The sequence below is a fragment of the Amblyomma mixtum genome, chromosome 2 (assembly GCF_055824585.1).
Source record: "Amblyomma mixtum isolate Tamu chromosome 2, ASM5582458v1, whole genome shotgun sequence".
Classification (NCBI taxonomy): Eukaryota; Metazoa; Arthropoda; class Arachnida; order Ixodida; family Ixodidae; genus Amblyomma; species Amblyomma mixtum.
In genome coordinates, this window is record NC_143013.1 from 145,089,863 (window position 1) to 145,109,198 (window position 19,336).

General features: G+C 49.9%; 1 protein-coding gene across 1 annotated transcript; it reads right to left on the reverse strand.

Annotated features, from left to right (window-relative positions):
* Positions 1–984: 984 nt before the first annotated feature.
* On the reverse strand, positions 985–17,891 carry LOC149361152 (neprilysin-1-like). The gene is made up of 3 exons (XM_089568009.1): positions 17,637–17,891; positions 13,271–13,414; positions 985–1,326 (listed from the first exon to the last, which is right to left on the reverse strand). The coding sequence occupies exons 1-3, from the start codon at positions 17,889–17,891 to the stop codon at positions 985–987; spliced, it is 741 nt and encodes a 246-aa protein (XP_089424135.1).
* Positions 17,892–19,336: the final 1,445 nt, after the last annotated feature.

The window sequence follows — 19,336 nt, forward strand, 5'->3', positions numbered from 1 at the left end:
AAGACTGTTCCTCTGGCTGATTAAGTGAAGAGCAATTTTTACCCGCATCAATAAAAGAACGCAGCAGACTGAAATGTTAGTGCTGCGAAAATTGCAACCAGTTTCGCATTTCCAATTATCTTTGCGATTTCTGCACCATTTGTTTAACTCAGGCGTGAGCGTCCTAACTAATCGATGCCACAAGCTAAAAAAGATTCAGTTCTTTTGACCAAAGCACATCTGTATATTAGAACAGCGGCTGGCTAGGCTAAATGAGAATGAATACTCACCTTGACTCCTTGCACCCAAGTGTTGTCGACTTTTACTTTGCAATCATGCAGTGCAGGAATCGTGGAGGGAAACCTGGCATGCAGTTTTGTCGAGGACACCTGCGCGGCTATGGTGGCGGAAAGTCCACTCGCATCCGAAGTAATTAGTAGTAACAAAACACTGGACTAGGACAGGGACTCATACCACAACTTTTGTACAACCGAGCAATCGTGAGTACAGTAAATTCGGAAAACTGAGCAGATTCAGCTCACCTGAAAGCCACACCCATAACACTGAAAGTTGCAACGCCAAACACGCAATATGCGAAAGCTGATTGTACTGGGTCGCCAGTGCTGCACACGACTGTAATTAATAGTGAGAATATCAGGAAAGTATATCATACAAACCTGGTATTGGAAAAACAAGACTGTCATATGCCATCTCTGCGTCAAATTTCAGCCCGAACAAGCTAGCGGTTTATCGAGGGAAGCGTTTTACTGCGCGCGCATAGCGTTGCAACAGTCTACATGTGCCCCTTTTTACGCAGTGAGTAGCAAGTGGAACTTTTATTTCCATCCAGCTTTGATATGTTTTACGATAATAGAGACGAAGAGCGCAGAAGAAGCGCTGTAATGCAACATGCGAACGCAGCGGTGGTTCGCGTTTGTTTGTTGACGGTCCAACTAAAAAATAATCCAAATCTTGGTAGATAACGACCTACAAATACCACGGGTATCAGAAGAATGAGCACTTTCTTGCTGGGTGCATGCGGTCCATCGAGGAGCAATTGAAGGATCTGGCGAACGCTGGGTGGTTGATGACGGGCACCAGGCAGCGGCCTCTGCCGGTGGCGTAGCCGCTGAACTTGTGGTCGTCACGTTCGCAATTACTGGCGCAGTAGGAGACGAAGAACGCCTGATCGGGACTCGTCCCGACGCCGGCATCGCCCGCCAGTGGAACGTTCCGCTGGTCTTCCGGGAGCGCGTCGAAAGCGGCGTACGCTGCGAACAATCCAACGAAGTCCGCTAGGTTCTCCGAGTCCAGTTCATCGTTCACCTGGCGCCTCTGATAGTCGACCTGCGCTCAAGTCGAAGCAGTAAGAAACGAGGTGGTGCGAATACATGGTCCAATATAAGCGCAGCTATTACGGGTTGCAAAACCCGGAGAACTCCGTCTGTCTTGGGTCCAATCGGGAATTTGCATAATGACTGTCAAGTTTACCGAAAGATCATTCTAGCCAAAAGGGCCGCCGCGGTGGCTCAGTGGTTAGGAAGCTCGTCTGCTGACCCAAAAGACGCGGGTTCGATCCCGGCGATGGTGATCGAATTTCTATGGAGACAAAATTCGAGAGGCCCATGTACCGTGCAATGTCAGTGCAGTTAAAGAGTTAAAAAGTGCAGTTAAAGAGTTAAAGAGTGCAGTTAAATTTCGACCACCGGGGGGGGTGGTCGAAATTTGCTTTCACTAAGGCGTCCCTCATAGCATGAGTCGATTTGGGACGTTAAACCACCATAAAACCATAAAAACCATAAACCAATGCACCGGTAACCGTCTATAATATATGCGCCGAAGTGTTGTCCTAGAGTTCTAGTAAAGGCCAGTGGGCAAGAAATTGAAAAAAAAAAATGCAACTTGGTTTTTCAAGAAAGCAAAGGGAGCTGGAATTGTCCCACATTTCGGTGGACCCCCGAACCCCGCCGTAAGGGAAGGGATCAAGGAGGGAGTGAAAGAAGAAAGGAAGAAAGAACTGCCATTGTGCAGCGCTGGTGGCGATGGTGGTTCAAGCTTTATTAGATGCACAGAACGGATGATTTCACCACTGCCTTGCCTGGGTTATGATCCTTATTTCGGGACACACTTGGTGGTAGCCTCTGCCCGCGGTCGTTGAAACAGAGCCCTTTGGGACTCCAGGTCCAAGCAGTCGGACAGGATCTCCTCCCAGCCCTCTCTCGTTGGCTGAGTTATTGTTTTTATTCCCGGATTTTTCTGCAAGGCCCATGCCATATACGATATGCGTCTGCCCACATCTCACAAAATTTCTAGTACACCAAGAAAGTCGGCTCTATGCGTTTTAGAATCGCGGGGATTAGAAACGACCCCGTTTGCAGCCTTCTGAGGTGTCGTTTCTCAGTTCTGTCCAGACCCTCAGCGGTAATGGAATCTCTACCTACTGAGGCGCAGATATGCTGCAATGTCTGCATAAGTCAGCAAATTCGGTACACGAGTCCCTACAGAATCTGAGAATTCAGTGGAACTCCGGTAGGAAGACGCTCGGGCGGCTGTGTGCGCAGCCTCGTTCCCTTCTATTCCCGGGTGTCCGGGCACCCATACCAATTGTTTTTTCCACTGGATTCACCAATGATGCGCGTTTGATAAAATTTTGCTGGTAAGCTGCGCTATTCTTCCCCTTACATAATTTCTACGGGCGTGTTGAGAATCAGAAATTTTGTGCGAGGCGTAGTAGCGCGTGGCTGCCAGTGCTATCGCCACTTCCTCGGCTAACGCAACTTTACTAGTTCTCACCGAGAGTCCACCCACCTGCTTTCACTCGTGTGCGACCGCGATGGCGCAGATGCCCTCTTGCGTAGGGCCCGCCGCGACTATAAAGAAAATCAGCATCGAAAACCTGCGCCCCATATCCCTCACGTCGTGCGCAGGCAAACTCATGGAAAAGGCAGTCCACACGCGTCTCTCCAATTATCTTGAGGACAATGAGCTGCTGCCACACACGATGTTTGGATTCCGGGCACACTTGTCCACCCATGATGTGCTTCTGCAAATCAAACTCGAAGTCATTGATCCCGCACGCACAAACAGTAACCGAGCGCTTCTAACACTTGACCTCAAGGGAGCGTTTGACAATGTCAAACACTCCACAATCCTCAACAACCTCCACAGCATGAACTGCGGACAGCGAGTCTACTCGTACATCTGCGATTTCCTTACGGACAGAACCGTCAACATCAGCACCGGCACAAAACACACAACGCAAGTGAAGATGGGCACGAGAGGCACTCCGCAAGGAGCAGTACTATCCCCACTTCTCTTCAACATTGCACTCCTAAATCTCCCACCTCTTCTCAATCAGGTACAGGGCATACGCCACGCCCTGTACGCTGATGATATACCCATCTGGACAACCACAGGAAGTATGGGAATGATTGAAGAACAACTACAAACCGCGGCGACAACAGTTCAAAATTATGCCCAGGCTTGTGGACTAACGTGCTCACCCGAAAAATCCGAACTCATAGTCTTCCGTCAACGCAAGAATCAGGACACCATCAATATCCGCGTAGACAACTCACCCATCAAGGAAGTTCAGACCCTGAAGATACTGGGTCTGTCCATAAATAACAACGGCAACAACCTTCTTGCCCTCCAGAAACTACGGCTCGTGAGCGAGCAAGTCGCCAGGATGATCGCCAGGATAACGACGCGCAAATCGGGGATGCGAGAAGACGATACTCTGTGACTGGTGCAGGCTTTCGTTGTAAGCCGCGTCGTCTACGTAGCGCCCTACCTCCGCCTTAAGAAGCGTGACATCAAAAACCTCGACATCATAATCAGAACTGCCTACAAGAAGGCCCTGGGACTCCCTCTTGCGACATCGACGGACCGGCTCTTGCGACTGGGTGTGCACAACACGATCGATGAGCTGATAGAGGCACACCTTACGGCGCAGGTGGTACGGCTCTCCACAACTCGAACTGGCCGACAAGTCCTGAGTGATTTAAACATCAATTTCCCCCGACAGCTAGACACCAAAACCGACATCCCAGCCTCATGGAGAGGACAACTCAAGGCAGCTCCACTACCCAGGAATATGCACCCTGATTTTCACCAGTCAAGACGACAAGCACGAGCCGAAGCCATGAAAAGACACTACGGCGGGCGCGAGGGCGTGTTCTATGTCGATGCTGCGGGTCCCGAGCAGGGAATGACGGCCGTCGCGGTAGTGCACCAAAATACAACAGTCGACGGATTAGTACTGGCTAGCCAGGACATACTGGCTGCGGAAGAAGTGGCGATTGCTCTAGCTGCAACACACACTAGCTCAATATACATTCTCACAGATTCACAGACAGCGTATCGCAATTACCTCAGGGGCAGGGTCGCACCGCTAGCAGCTAAAATCCTGCAAGATAGCTACATCCGTGGGTACCAACCCACACACAAACACTTAATATGGGTACCAGGTCACCAGGGCATCCCAGGGAACGAGAGCGCACATGCCTCAGCCCGAGCATTTCTCCCCCGGGCACCCAGTGCGGATGCCATGGAACCTCCTACCCCACTACTAACTTACAATGACATACTTCAGCACTTAAGATTATCCCGTCGGGTCTACCCTCTGCCGGCTAAGACACTAGATAAAGGGGAGGAACAACACCTCCGAAAGCTACAGACCAACACTTACAACAACCCACGAAGACTACATGCCATAGACTCGGAGTCATTTGACTCACAATGCAAATTCTGCGGGGAGAAGGCGGACCTGTACCATATGGTATGGGCCTGCCAACGAAATCAGGCGATCACTGTTAATAACCAGCCAACGCAGGAGGGGTGGGAGGCAGCTCTGTCCAGCTCGGACGAAAAGAGTCAAAAGCAACTCATCGAAAGAGCCCGGACAGCAGCCTACGCCAATGGGGTTCTGGACTGAGAGCTCCAACCACCGCTGCAACCTCCTAAACCATTTCATTAAAATATTTTCACCACCACCCGCGACTATATAATACGTGCCATTTTTGCGCCCTTAACGCTTCTCTATAGCTCTAGCTCTGGCTTCTCTCCTCCCTTGATTGTGTTCGGGATGCATGTTTTTTGGTATTGATTTAACTAGTAGTTTATCTCTCCAGTCCTTGGAAAGGTCCGCGCTGTCTTCTGTTGTGGGCGGCTGCGCTATGTGCAGATCCTCAAGAACTGGTCTATCAACTTTGGTCGTTAATTGCCGCATGAATTGGCTTGTTTGGTGAGCTTCGAGTAGCTCTTCCAGCCTGTTATGCATTCCTAGGTGCAGTGGACGTCTTGGAGGGGAATCCAAGCGGCTTCTTAACGGCCGCTCTCACTATTACGTCTAATTCCTGCTTTTCGCTGTGCCCTAGTTTGAGGTAGGGCACTGCATATGTTATACTACTAATGACGAAAGCCTCCTTTAGGCGTAACGTCTCCTTTTCCAAAAGCACCACGGTGTGTGCCAAATACCCTGCCAATCATCCTACTGATTTGCTAACACTTGGACTTCAGTTTGTTGCTGGTTATGACGTTGTTATCTTTGTTGTTGATTTGTAGCCCTAACTCGCGGATGTTTTTTACCTCCAGGCCTGAGTTTCAGTTGTTTACATTTGAATTTTGCTTGTCGAATTTTTCTCCCCCGTGATGTGAACGAGCTCTGATTTCGTGGGTGCGCACCTAAGGCCACACTCTTCGGCATACTTTTGTACCGCTGACGTTGCCTCGTGTAGGGCTCCTCGGTCTGCCTAACACTGCCACCCGACGACCACAGAGTGATGTCGTCCGCTTAGATGGGGCGTTTCACGCCATCCACCACCTTGAGCCTCCAGGGGAAACCCATCATGGCTATGTTGAATGCCAGAGGCGACAATAGCGCCCCCTTGAAGCGTGCTTCGCGTTCCCATCTCTATGTGTTCGAATTTACTCTCGTCTATCCTGATGTCTGCCTTTCTGTCCCTGAGAAAGTCGTTGACGCACCGGTAAGTCCGCTTTCCAGAGATTGTGGTGTTTATCTTACTGTGTTTGCGTTGTCAAAGGCCCCGTTCAAATCGAAAGCTAAGATGGCTTTTAAAGAGTGCATTGTTGGGCAAGTCGGTCAGACATATCTTCAAAGTATACTGCGCGCAAAAACAAGGACGTGAAGGTAAATAGAGTCGCGAGAGTGCGCTTTTTGTGTGTACCTTCACGTCCTTATTTATGAGTGCGCAGTATACCTGGAAGCTAAGATAGCTTTGTGCCGTTTGCTGCCGTAAAAGGGGCCTATGACTTCCCTATTCAGTTGAAAAAGCATGTCTTGTGGTGACAGCTGTGCTCTGAAGCCGCACATATTTATAAAGAAAAACTGCTGGTCCTCTAGGTACTCAGAGGTTTTTCCTGACCATCGTTTCTATAAGCGCACCCGCGCACGACGTAAGGGAAATGTGTGTTAAATTGTCTGTATTGATTTTCTTCACTATTGATGTTTTCCAGTCTTGCGATATTTCTCCTCCTTGCCATATCTGAAGATAAGGCTGTTAGGTCATTGTGGTTTGCCAGCAAACTGACCATTATGCGGTGTTGAGGATGGGGCTTCTATCCCACCGCTGCCACCAGTGTTAGGAACGGGGCCACCAGCCCACCGCTGGAACCAGTGTTAGAGATGGGGCTTCTATCCCACCGCTGGAACCAGAGTTGAAGACGGAGGGGTCCTGGAGATGACTAACTCGTTTAGCCCCGCAGGTACCGGCTCCGAATGACGATGTCGGACTGCGCTATCGAGGAAACTGTACAAAGGGTTTATTCTACATATTTACAGAAGAGAATCGAATCGAATGCGAATCCTCCGATCACACAACATCCCGTTAAATACGGTTCGCGTTCCCCAAATCCCTGACTAGGGAACTTAGGTCGAATAACGTTGTCCAATCGGATGGGCCATTGATGACGCTGGCGGTACCACCCCCGGCACGGGGCGGTGCTGAAGCTCTCTCGCTCTCTCACAGCTTGGGGGATGAGAAGGGGAAGACAGTCATCAAACACAGATGCGTCACCTTGACCACTGCCGCAAGTGTTCTGTGCGTTGCCTCCGTGGGAAAGCAGAATCCCGCAGTCTCCTCGCAGGTGGTTTAACCTTCTCGAACTCCCCCGCCGGATGGCCGAAGCACGAGACCCCTTCGACACAGCGTCTTTCAATTAGCAGCCTCGCTCAGCGTGACCTTGCGTAGCATCATCCAGTCCGGTGACCCGAAGGCCGACTCGGCCAACGTATACCGCTGTCCGCCGTGCTTCATGTGCATCTCTGCTTCCAGCGTTGCTGCTGCTGTCCCAAGTTCTCGCCACATCGTTGCCTAACGACGACACTCGTTTGACAGTAATTTCTCCCAGGCCCGTGGGAGACAGCGTCCTTCGATCGGTTCGGAGGTTCGGTGATTTGGAGAGCAACAACCCCCGTCCGTCGTCGTCTATGCTTCTGCCGCCGGCGCCAGGTCTCGTTGTCCACTCTTAACAGCTCGTCCGCGGCCCGAAAAATCTCGAATGGCCAGCGTTCACGACCGCTGGGCAGGAAGAGATGAGGCCGGAGTCGGGTGGAAGGGCTGGTTTCCAGAAATGGCATCCAAGCTCGAACATTCAACAAAGAATGGCATCAGTGGACTGTTCCACGAGACAGGGCACTGACCCACAAGCAAGCGCTCGGAATTTGCCAAAGACCCACCAGGCTTCCCACAATGACAACAAATGTTTACTAAAACATGATTGGATTTTGGCGCAATTTTGGTGCCGAGAAAGCGCAAAATATCCCGATTGAAATCGCCAAAGACGGACTGCTTGGACCAAGGTTAAAAGCAAAAACCCACACACAGTAGGTGGTTCTACCAAGTACTCCTGTCTACAACAATCGGCTGAATCCATCAGCACTTCCGTGCGGTTTTCCGTTCCTGAAACGCATCGAGAAATTGTTTTTGGAGAGCAGGACTCCGTCTAAGCAAGCGACCATTTTTGGGGGGACAAAACTGTCATAATCATGTTTGAGACGATGGTCAGTCTCAAATATGAACTTTGCGCCGTTCAAGTAGCTCTGGTAACCCGACAACATCTGTGCCGCCTAAACCAAACGCGCGCTCTTTGTCTAAAGCGCTTAACGCTTTTCTACATGTCAGTCTGCGGCTGACGTACTGAACATGGTGCTCTTCGTGGCCGTCGCCAACTTGACTTAATTAAAATAGCACCCAGTCCTCTATCACTGGCGTCACACTGAACTTCTTTAACAAAATAAGTGGCCCGAATCAAAGGTCTGGACACGAGCGCTTCCCCCAGACGAGTTTTCTCTTCGGTCATTTCAGTGTATGTCAGTGAGGCTCCCTTTGGTAAGATGTCAGACAATTAAGGGATCAAATCTCTGTCTACGCGACTCTAAGCGTAGTTCTACGCGAGCTGCACTCCTGTGAGTGCCGTTATCTCTTGGTAGCGTGTGAAATCGACACCTGTGATTTCTAACTCAGTGACGCCCTATCCTTTCTAACTCAGTGACGCCATAGCCCTTGTCTAAGGTAAGGAAAAAAAAACAGTAACCTCCGATCAACTTGTTTTAACTCAAAAGTAGCCTTTCCCTGCCTGATTTCATAAACACACACAGAAAAAAAAAGAGGAATAAAAAAAAAACGAAACAGCTACTTCGAGTCGCCACGCGGGGGGGAAAGCTGACTCCCCGCCGCCGAGTTGAAAGGATTAGTCTTTCAGACGCGCCCGCCGGGGTCGCGCTTTGACTGATTGTACTGCGGTCAACTCGTGACAAAAGGCTGCAGAAAAAAACGATCCCCGACTCTCACTGTCGTTTCCGCGCCCCCTCGAGGCTCTCCGAAAACCTTGGTCGCGCCTACAATGTCGATAACCGACTCTGGCTCTGGACAACGAGCAGTGACCAGCGCGAGAAGGTACCTCTTTCTCTCGCCCCAAGCACGAAGCTCGGCTACTCATTCGCCATGCGCGCTTCCTAGAATGCGGGGCCAAAAGTGAAGGACGATTCCTTCTCAAGTGCGCCCGCCGAACACGCCTGCATGTGTCGTCTCTGTTGTTCGACGCCTGCGTTCGCATGCGCTGAGTACCGTGCAACCTGGCGCTTTCTGATCTCTTGGGCCGCTTTGTTTTTTTTCTAACTGGCTTTTTGTCCCGACGTCGCGGTCTAGGCTTTCTTACAGGCCGATGCGCCTTGAAGCACTTCGCGCCTGTTCTGGTCGGAAGACGTGCTCTCCCCTTTTCATTACTGCGGTCAGCCTTTGACTCGCGTGCCGCCTGACCAGTAACTGCAAGCGTAAGTTTACGAGGCGCAACGCGGGAAGGCTTCGCCTTTCCTTCCACCGCATTTATTTCTTTCGCACCTGTCCGCGCATCCGAATTTAGGGCTTTGAATTTGATCCGTTTCCTCTTGGTTCTTGCCCTTTTTCTTTTTCTGCGCCTAGACTGTACCGCGTGCGTTTCTTGATCACAACTAGCTATCTCTAGTTTTTCCGTCGCACTTTGGAAATTTTCCTCAAATTCCAAACTGGCCTCTGTGCCTTCGCAGCAGAGTGCCAGCTCCACGCAGCTGACAGACGGACATGAAACCGCCCCTGAGATCCCTAGCTCATTCCCTCGGGAGTTGTCCTCTCCAGCTTGCCTGTCGCTCTGCGCGCCATTTTCTGCATTGCAGTGCTCAGCTACAACTGAGCCCGCCTGGCTGTCGCTCTGCGCGCCATTGTCTACATTGCAGTGCTCAGCTACAACTGAGCCCGCCTGGCTGTCGCTCTGCGCGCCATTCTCTCTACTGCAGTGCTCAGCTACAACTGAGCCCGCCTGGCTGTCGCTCTGCGCGCCATTCTCTGCACTGCAGTGCTCAGCTACAACTGAGCCCGCCTGGCTCTTATGACTATCCTTTTCCTCGGCAGCCTCGCACTCTTCTTGTGCCAGTATTACCAAGGTAGCCTCTCCGGAGCCTTTGTCACTGAAGCCACTGTGACATCCCAACTCGCTCTTACCGCGGTTGTTACTCTCAAAAGGGGTTTCCGCTGTTTCAACTTCGAAACCTTTCTCGCTAGGAAAATCTCCCTTTTCGCGGTTCTGCCGGTTTGACGCCTGTATCAACTCTACTGAAAGGGTCGCGCTCGTAACAGTCCCGGCAAAGTTGTCCGTTGCCACTCCTGCCTCACTCGGAGGAGAATCCTCGCACTCGTGTCGTTGAGACGCTATCTCGGAATGCTCTTTCTTAGCATTACGTCCAACTACACTGGACACGGTCTCGGATTCTGCGGCTTCCCTTGGACCACCGCACCGGTTGAACGCGTTCTCTGCCACTTCCCTCGTGGTGTCGCGATTTACCAACGCGGCTACGGTCACAGACTTTTCGGGTCTTATCTGCGGACCTATTTCATAAGCATCGCTTGCTCTTTCAGGACTTCCGGCTCTCACACTACCGCCCTTTCTTCGTATTTCGTTTTCAAGTTCTAATATCTTTAGTTTCCTTGTTTCAATTTCAACCTTCCACTGTTGCCGTTGCCGTTCCCGTTCCTTCTCTTTTTCCCACTCCCGATCAGCTGCTATTTTCTCCCGCTCGGCTTTCTCTTTAGCCTCTTGGTCGGCTTTCTCTTTAGCCTCCTGGTCGGCTTTTACTTTGCGGGCTTTTTCCCCTTGTACCAAATTCCACGTATCTACCAGCAACTGATCGTTATGCTTGACTTGTTTAAGAATGAATTCGCCCAATTCAAGTTTGGTTAATTTGCTAGGCACTTCAACCGACAGTTCCTCGCATATCAACAGCAAGTCCGACTTGTACAACCTCATTAGGTCCATGACAACGCTTTCTCCGCTTTGGCTCTGCTAACACAACAATGCCTTGAGAATAACCCCTCTCAAACGACAAAGCCCTGATTCCCAGTCAAGATTATTCTCTGAATCTTAAAGCCTGGCGAATCCCATAACAAAAGCCAAAACGCTCACCCGTGAAGAAAGTACGATGTCGCACGGTCCATCCCACCGCTGCCACCAGTGTTGAGGATGGGGCTTCTATCCCACCGCTGCCACCAGTGTTAGGAACGGGGCCACCAGCCCACCGCTGGAACCAGTGTTAGAGATGGGGCTTCTATCCCACCGCTGGAACCAGAGTTGAAGACGGAGGGGTCCTGGAGATGACTAACTCGTTTAGCCCCGCAGGTACCGGCTCCGAATGACGATGTCGGACTGCGCTATCGAGGAAACTGTACAAAGGGTTTATTCTACATATTTACAGAAGAGAATCGAATCGAATGCGAATCCTCCGATCACACAACATCCCGTTAAATACGGTTCGCGTTCCCCAAATCCCTGACTAGGGAACTTAGGTCGAATAACGTTGTCCAATCGGATGGGCCATTGATGACGCTGGCGGTACCACCCCCGGCACGGGGCGGTGCTGAAGCTCTCTCGCTCTCTCACAGCTTGGGGGATGAGAAGGGGAAGACAGTCATCAAACACAGATGCGTCACCTTGACCACTGCCGCAAGTGTTCTGTGCGTTGCCTCCGTGGGAAAGCAGAATCCCGCAGTCTCCTCGCAGGTGGTTTAACCTTCTCGAACTCCCCCGCCGGATGGCCGAAGCACGAGACCCCTTCGACACAGCGTCTTTCAATTAGCAGCCTCGCTCAGCGTGACCTTGCGTAGCATCATCCAGTCCGGTGACCCGAAGGCCGACTCGGCCAACGTATACCGCTGTCCGCCGTGCTTCATGTGCATCTCTGCTTCCAGCGTTGCTGCTGCTGTCCCAAGTTCTCGCCACATCGTTGCCTAACGACGACACTCGTTTGACAGTAATTTCTCCCAGGCCCGTGGGAGACAGCGTCCTTCGATCGGTTCGGAGGTTCGGTGATTTGGAGAGCAACAACCCCCGTCCGTCGTCGTCTATGCTTCTGCCGCCGGCGCCAGGTCTCGTTGTCCACTCTTAACAGCGGTCATCTCCCGGTGCCGTGCCTCTCTTCGTACCGGCTAGCGCAGCTTTAACCTCCCATTAAATAAATTTCGCATACAGACCTCATTTCCTTCCCCAGTGTATATAATTCGTCATCGTCTTGATGTTCCGTGGTGCAAATGTACCTGTCTTCTAGCGCCCTAGCGAGTTGTTCGTTTGTAACTTGAAATTCGTGTAATGCTCGTGTTAAGCGTCTGTTCACGCACCCCCCCCCCCCCGTCCCCCTCCTTGTTTAACTCTATTCAATGAGGCACCTCAGTAAGCTTCGTGCGCTACTAGAGCGAGAGTGCTACTTTTGGAGTTACATTTGATTTGGCTATCTAATTGCTTTTTTTGCGAGAGATATCGTGTATATCTCAGCCGGCTTGTGAGATCCGCTATCCTAAGTTTATACTTCCGATTATGTTTTTGCCTACGCCATCTCTTCCTGAGAGCCCTCCTGGCCCCCCACAGATGCATGTGCTGGTTTTTCACCGCCGCTGTGTCCTCACTTGTTTGTACCGTCGTCGTATATTTTTCTCTGCTGCATATTGAGTGCCTGAGACCAACCTTAATATCCCCTTACAAAGCAAGCTCGTTGGAAGTCTCCGGAATAATTTCGACAACCTGTGGATCTTTAACGTGCACTGACAACTGACAGCACACGGGCGCCTTTTGCTTATCGCCTGCACCGAAACACGGCCGCCACAGCCGCGTTCTGCTCTGTACGGCTCTACGGCTCTGTAGCCGAGCGTCCTAACCGCTGAGTTCGCACTCTCTAAACATTACTTCTTTTCGCTTCTGCTTGCGTTTCCATAAGTCTCAGCTGACAATGATGGCGGGCCAGAAGATTGTAGGCGTATCTAAGCAATTCTTACGAATTGTAAACGCGAGAGCAAGTGCAACTGGCTCACTGGGTCAGGGCACACCTCAGTGGCGCTGTGAACAGGCGGTGGCGACCAACTGCAGAGTGAAGCAATTATGCGCTTTTGGTTTCCTCGAAACCGGCGGAAAAATTTGCACTCCGTAGATTTTGAGGAAAAGAAAGGCGCATAACTGACTCCCTGGGTCAGTGGACGCGTCAATCGCGGTTTGAGGTACGTGCGTGCGTGCCGGTGAGAACGCCGGGCCGGCTACGTATTGCTCCAGGGGGTGGATGGGGGAGAGGGGGGGTGCTGATTAAAGCACTTGCGTGCCGCGATTCGCTTGAGGTTTGTGATCACGGCGTCACTTTACTCATTGCACAATGAGTAAAGTGACACTCTCGCATTAAAAAGAAGGAGAGCCAACGGTGATGTTTCGTCTCGAGATGTTTCTCATGGCCAGAAAGTAAGACTAGGAATGGTATACTGACCTCTTCGTGAAACTTCCGGATGCATAGTGTGTTCTCTTCGTAGCGCCGCGAAGTCTCATTGTTAGCCCAGGGTCCCCAGCGGCCGTTGTCATCGATTTGAAGTCCGCGGATGTCGTAGCCATGCATTATTTCGTGGCCGACAGTCTGCGTCAGAGTGCCGGCCATCATGCATGCGCAACTCTTGACTTTGCTTACGGAGAAAGAGATGACTGGTGTGAGGTAATTCGTGCCACCTAGGAGTTGTTGCCTTCTTCGACAGCACTGAAATAAAACCGGTACAGAGGGCAAAACACATGACTAGAACAACCGAACTGTGTGTCCCTCGGCTCCCAAAGCCGCTGCGACCAGGAAGGCAAAAAATTACGATTACTTCCAATGCGTTTAAATGCACCTGCTTAAACCTATATAACTTCTAACTAAATGTTGTCGCAGCCTGAAACACGCTCAGAACGCGTTCTAGGCAAGCGTTCTGCCCTCTGTACGGTTTCCTGCTGACGGGAGTCCTCCACTCCATTCGATGGTACAAGTGGCGGGCGTTTTGATATGAGCTAGAATAAAACACAGAGATGTCGTTAGATTACACAAAATGCTATTCGTCTGCCAATGTTTCAGGATTTCTAGGCGAACGTATCGGTAATAGGAAAAACTTGTAGCTTTAAATAATGCCGTAATACTTTGTAGCTGTCAGATCACTGTCACATTAATGCACTGTCATCTCAGGCCCACTTTCCTCGTTAGAGAACAAAGTTCTTGCGATGCCAGTTAGACGAAGGGAACTTTCGCCTTCGAATGGCTTTTCTGATTGACTGCTGAACGTATATAAAGCAGTATTTCATTTCTAAAATCGAACGTTTTTAAAACCCCAAAGCGAATGAGACAGTTGCTCTGAATGCATTGCCTAATTTCTTTTTGTGTTTGAGGGACAAGGTTCTCAACAAGAGGTTATGATGCCACCAAATGTGCGTGCACATATTGCCATCTCTCTTTTCACCTCATCGTCACCCATCACGACCCTCTTTTTCCTCCTCTTCCTCTTCCCCAGTGTAGAATAGGGCAGACATCTATCTTTCCGGCCGTCCCTTTTTCCCTTATCATTAAAATTATCTCTCTCCCTTGGCAGCCTCCTTTGTAAGGCTTGCTAGCCCGCTTAAAACATTCGCACACTTTCGTCAGGATCCAGGACGATGCTTTGCTGCCACCATGAAAAGTCACACAATTATTTCCAAATATTCAGGCAGATACCTTCGGTTTGTGATAAGGATTCAGTGACCGCCCTACCCCATATCTGAAGTAGTCTGTCTTAACGCTTGCTACCAGCGGGAAGCAGATAGAACACACAGACTGAATTTGTTGTGTGAGTGGCTATTTATTATTAATAAAAATAAAAATGGAAGGAAAAGATGTTGCTAGGGTATTGAAATTAGACTGAATTTGCACTTTCGGTTTTCGGGTCTCTTGATCATTGCCGCAACTGTGGCTGTTAAGCGACCTCATCCTTCGACTTCAGTTCTAGGAACATGGCACAATGCCAGCTAATGAATGAAATACGCGCAGAAAGAAAATTTCCTTTTAGCAACAAACCTATTACTTTGTTGTGTGAAAGCTCAAGAAGATATCGAATGGCTTTCCCAATAATCATCGAGTTCGGCAGGGAATGTTTAACAAAACAATCGAGAGCGCAGTCATTTACAAACTGCCGACTGCACCAAGGATCCGAAGTGTGCCCCGAAGAAGCTGAGCGCGAACGACCGCGAGGGCACGGCGCTCACGTTCGTGCAAGGGATGTCTAAACTCACAGTATACAGCTAAATGATGGTGCGTGTCTTGCTCGAGCAGCTTACACTGGAGCTTCCGGTGGTAAGAATGGTGTACATCATGGTATAATATACCGGATGCTTCAGCGAACACCTTAACACCCTTTTTGGCGTAAAAATATGGCTTTTGCGGCATATTACTACCAGTACTGGCGGACACCAGAAAACCAGTGAATCGTCTAAAATAGTAAGCTGGTTAACTAATCTTCAACAGTCCACTTTATAACTGGTAGAGTTCGGTGCCAAGTTGCAATTAGAGATTTGTAGCCGATAGTTAGCAATAGCCATAGCCGTTTTTAGAACTTCGAAAACGCGATTACTCTCGCCGCTGTCGCTGGCTGCATCCTGTGAAAATCCTGTGAACCCCTCCAGTGCACGTAATTAGTCGAAAAAGCCAAATTTGGTTGAGCCGCAGCGCCAAGCGTAATAGCGTTTTCGAAATTATAAAATGTGATATGGTACTACTAACGACGGGGTACAAAAGTATAATTGCAACTAGGTATTTAACTGTAGTAGTTAAAAAGTTCATTATTTAATGTTAGTCAAGCATCTTACTATTTAAAACGATTCACCGGTTTTCTGGTGTCCGCCAACACTGGTAATACTATGCCGCAAAAGCCATAATTTTGCCCCAAGAAGCTTATTCTTGAAAATTTTTGAATGCGTCCGCTAGAACACCCGGTATATCATAGTATATCATGAAGCATAGCAGATGCCGCTGAAATCCGCAGCATCACTATCGACCACCAGTGAATTTTGAGGCATGAAACACTTTTCTTTCCCGTTTTCGTCGATGAAGCCGACCACTACCCGCGATCGGAGGTGACACCTTTTCCTCTCATCCAAATTCCTTTCTCTTTTCAGTTTACCGTCACTCGAAAACTGAGGTGCAAGGACTGAGGACATGCCAATGAGAGAGTGAGAGCGCGTCTTAACACTCAAGGTTCAGTTTGTGTGCTCCTCAAACTGGCGATAAACAACTAACAGACAAGGCTACTCTATAAGCTTGCCCAACCGCTAAACTTACCGTGCTCGAGATCTCTTGTTGTGTGTGTTCGAACGAATGCTTCCACAAGACTTCCGAGTCAGCCCCGCTGCCGGTCAACGCATCGAACCAGCGAATGAACCCGTGGTATTCTCATAGACAATTTCTACTGGAGAGCCGTGTCTTAGGGTGTGCTGCGCCTTTCTGCCATGCACATCTGGCTAACACCTACTTTCGGAAACTGGAAAAGCTACAGTTTTTGCCTTCTGTTGAACAGTCGTCCACAAATTTTTATCGTCCCCTCGAACGGCCTGCTCTGTTGTGCATTGATGACTGTCGCGACTGTCTGGTAGACTCGATGCACCTTTTGAAGTGCTTGGGGATTTAAACGCGATCCACGGAAGTGTGCATCCATAAAATATCTAGTTCGAAGCATTAAGGCAGTCGGAGATAATGCAAGTGTATATATCTCCTGGGCGCCGCTTGAGTGGTCTAGACAGGTGTGTGGAAGACTGTGACTGTGCTGTAGACAAGTGTGTGGAACATGGCGGCGACAGCAGCGGAAGCAGGCTGCTGTCACCATGTTCACATTAGTGAGCGCTTCTTTGTCCTTTATTATCATCCAGTACCTTCCTGCCAGTCTGGCGAGCTTTGAAAGCTTAAGCGCAGTGGAAAAGATGTGGCCTAAGCCAGCCCTCGAGACTGCTTTCTTAAAGGGCAACTGAATTGGTTTTAGGATTCGCTGAATTTAATAGGGCCGAATGTGTGAAACACGCCAATAAACCCTGCGAAATCATTTTGCGCTACCACTTGAAATGGTGGCCTAATCGCCGAATAAAGTGGCGTCGGCGCTCAGGCTTCTCTCCAGTGCACACCGACGGGCAGAGCCCCTGATAATGACGTCACCTATGACAGCTTTGCGTTTTCCGCGAAAAAAAAAAACAGTTGTTTCGTGGACAAAAACTAATGCCACCGAAGATGAAGCTCGCGAAGCATTGTTTGGAGGCATCGGATGATACAGAGCAGCAGGCAGGCGAAGGCAGCGGACATCTTAAATTCCAGTGATAATGACGTGACTGCGAGTCTCCCCGGATTCTCCAACGCAGTGAAGAGAAGCCTGAAAATCGTCGTTTAATCTACCATTACTCCGCCATTTTAAATGCTAGGGCAAAAACAGTTTGCCTAATTTACCTAGAAGCTTTATTGAGTTGAATTCTTGAATAAACAAGAATTCTAAGAAAAAAGACATTTCAGCTTCCCTTTAAGAGTGTGATACTTTATAAATATAGGGCATCACCTCAACTCGCCTTTTCCCAAGCTGGCGGCCTTGGGTGCCATCCCCACTGTCAGGATTTTCTCGGAGGGTTTTTTAGAGTGCCAGAGTCCAAAAGCTTCTTTAACTTCTATGCTAAGAGGCTAAGGGCTAACGTTTCTCGAATGCACATGTAGTTTATGCCATGCACTATCAACTTCTAGCCTCCTAGAGCAACTTTTTTCCTGCGCGCTGATTAGACACTGAGCAAACATTGCGAGCGCCTCGGCAACGCAATACGCCGCGTTCTCTTACCGCTCCTAGCGCACCGTAGTTCACGGACGCCGGTCCGTGAGGAAAGAACATCGTGGGCTGCATGTAGACCGGCTGAATGACGATCTCGTTGCGGTGAGGAAAGTAGTAGGCGTTCACTTCCAGCGAATGGGTGACAAGGCTGTGCTGGTTGCGGAGCAGGCGCAGGACTTTGGCTCTCCTTGCCCGCGCCCAGCTCAGGAAGAAGTGGTCATCCACGTCACCCACGCTCTCTGCGTTGCGTAGACAGGCGAACATTCCGCTTTGCAAAATCACAAGATGCTCAGAAATTCGTCGCTTGCGAGACGTCATCAGCAGCGCTTCCCTGCGTTCGATATGGCTATGATAGAACAAGAATAATTTGCGCTTGAGGCGCGCAGTGCGCATGACGTTGATTTTATTACCCGAATGCTTTTTTTTCTTTCTTTCATGGTATTTATTTCACATGGTTATGTACAGAAAAGATGTATACATATACATGTGTGTGTGTATACCCACCAAAAAAAAACTTTTTGCAGTTACCCGAATGCTCTGATTCGATATTAGATTACATAAGAACACTGCAAATTTTTTGTTCTCGCAAAATCTCAGTCGAGTTAGATCGGTGAAGCGGTAGTGCAAAGAATACTGTAGCAGCAAAGAATATAGATACACGTATATACAAGTAGAAAACGGCAGCCTGGACATCTGTGAGCACTGCCGAGCTAAAAGAGATTTTCGTCGTTTTCGACTCGTGGCATAAGTGCATGCTCTCCGTCGCTGTCGTCTACCTGCTGCATGACCCGCGGCGGCAGAAGCGCTGTATCGGCGGTAGGAAGCCGAAGTGTGAGCGACGGGGTAGGGTGTAAGGAGGCAGACATGGACGATGTCGATGACAGGGCGGACCGACAATGGCGAGGGTGCATTGGGAGGTATTTCATAGTTGACGTCACTAACTCTGGCCACTACACGGTTAGAGCCACTGTAGTGGGAAAGAAGTTTCTCGGAGAGATCGTCGCAACGCGAAGGCTACCCCAGAATGACGAGTGACTCTGGTTCGTAGTCCACCTGATGGTGTCGGTGGTCTTTGGTGGACTTATGGGACGCTTCAGAGGCTTGGAGCTGACGGCGAGTTATTTGGCGCGCTGGGTGGCCTGAGCCATCTCGTAAGGGGGGTAAGCGGTGCTGGAGACTGGAGAAGGCTGCATGAGAGTGCCGAAGAGTAAGGTGGCGTGCCTACTAAACATAAGGTAGAAAGAGGAATAAGCCGTTGTTTTATGGCATGGAAAATTATATGCGAAGGTCATATAAGGCAAGGCGCTATTGGAATCTCGGTGGTCTGAGGAAGCATACATAGGTAACGTCTGCCAAAGCTCGGTTGAGCCGCTCGGGAAGCCCATTGGCTTGTGGGTGATACGGTACTGCAAGCCTGTGCTTCATGGAACATGCACGGAGGATGTAGTCAAAGATTACTGACAGAAAAGTACGGCCATGGTCGGTTAGTTGCGAGGAGCGCCATGCTGAAGAATGGCGTTTTGCAAGAGAAAATCCACGGCTTCTGTAGGGCAGCTTGTCTGGAAGGCACGTATAATAACGTAGCGAGTCTCATAGTTAGATGTGGCAGCGATCCACTTGTTGCCAGACAGGGATGCGGGAAAAAGAGCCGAGATGGTCGAGGAAAATGCGGTAACAAGATAACAACGGGACATCTCTGGGTTTCCGAA